At 49.1% G+C, this 1,029-nt stretch overlaps 1 protein-coding gene across 6 annotated transcripts in view; it reads left to right on the top strand.

Annotated features, from left to right (window-relative positions):
• LOC112687365 (proteoglycan 4-like) overlaps window positions 1-761 on the top strand; it is an 18,559-nt gene extending 17,798 nt beyond the window's left edge. For 2 of the 6 annotated variants that reach the window (XM_025560014.1, XM_025560016.1), the window contains exon 2: window positions 4-761. In XM_025560014.1, coding sequence (XP_025415799.1) covers window positions 4-747 — 744 coding nt within the window. In that variant the 3' untranslated portion in view covers window positions 748-761. The other 4 variants (XM_025560015.1, XM_025560017.1, XM_025560018.1 and 1 more) reach the window with 4 other exon arrangements.
• Window positions 762-1,029: the final 268 nt, after the last annotated feature.

Here is a 1,029-nt window from a genome sequence, read left to right as displayed (position 1 = left end):
CACCCGTGGAGACCGCCGAGGAAATTAGTGGATGGACCTGTCCAACGTGCGGTCGCTGAGACGGAGGCGCCTACTACCGATCCGCAAGGGAAGCCGAAAAACGTGGAACTGAGAATCAAGGAGGAAATGGTCGGGGTGAATCCGACTACGAAAAAACCGCACCCGTGGAGACCGCCGAGGAAATTAGTGGACGGACTTGTCCAACGTGCGGTCGCTGAGACGAAGGCGCCCACTACCAATCTGCAGGGGAAGCCGAACAACGAGGGACTGAGACAATGGAGGAGGGATCCGACCGGGTGGAAGCGGACAACTTATCAACCACCCCCAAACAGACCGTACACAACGCGACCGTACAGACCTAACCAGAAATTAGTGGCCGGACCTGTTCGACATGCGGTTGCTGAAACGGAGGCGCCTACTACCAATCCGCAAGGGAAACCGAACAACAAGGAACTGGGAATCAAGGAGGAGACGACCGGGGAGATTCCGACTACGAAAGAACCGCACCCGTGGGGACCGTTAATAAAGAGCTCAGCGAACCGCCGTGTCCGACGTGAGGTGACCACCAAGAAGCTTAAACTCAATGCGCTGGGAAGGTTGACACAAAAAATCGGCAAGAAATTTCGAGAACGAATAATTGGAACGATCACGAGGAAACTGAGACAAAAGTTGCAGGTGTTGAAGAGGTTACCGAAAACCATGAAACGGTATTTGAACAAAAAAAGACAGTTAAAAAATAAAACATAGTAATTGTATTATAATTTTTCAAGTGTATCCAAAATTCATTCTAAATATATTTTTTTGGAATTATTTCGATACATATTCTGAATACCTTCACGTCGTTCATTTGAACACGTATTCCTAATACGAAATAAAATTAGTCTTTATAAGACCGTTCGTAATGTATCGCGTCCTGTATATGTATATATATATATACAATATTCGTCGTGTCAGCGAGCGTAGTGCGCGACTGGACGCGGCAGCGGCTCGTCCGGTTCCAGCGGCTGGGCGTCCAGCACCGCGCGGGCA

The sequence above is a fragment of the Sipha flava genome, unplaced genomic scaffold, assembly GCF_003268045.1.
Source record: "Sipha flava isolate LNK unplaced genomic scaffold, YSA_version1 34_pilon_pilon, whole genome shotgun sequence".
Lineage (NCBI taxonomy): Eukaryota > Metazoa > Arthropoda > Insecta > Hemiptera > Aphididae > Sipha > Sipha flava.
This window is presented reverse-complemented; position numbering and strand designations above follow the sequence as displayed.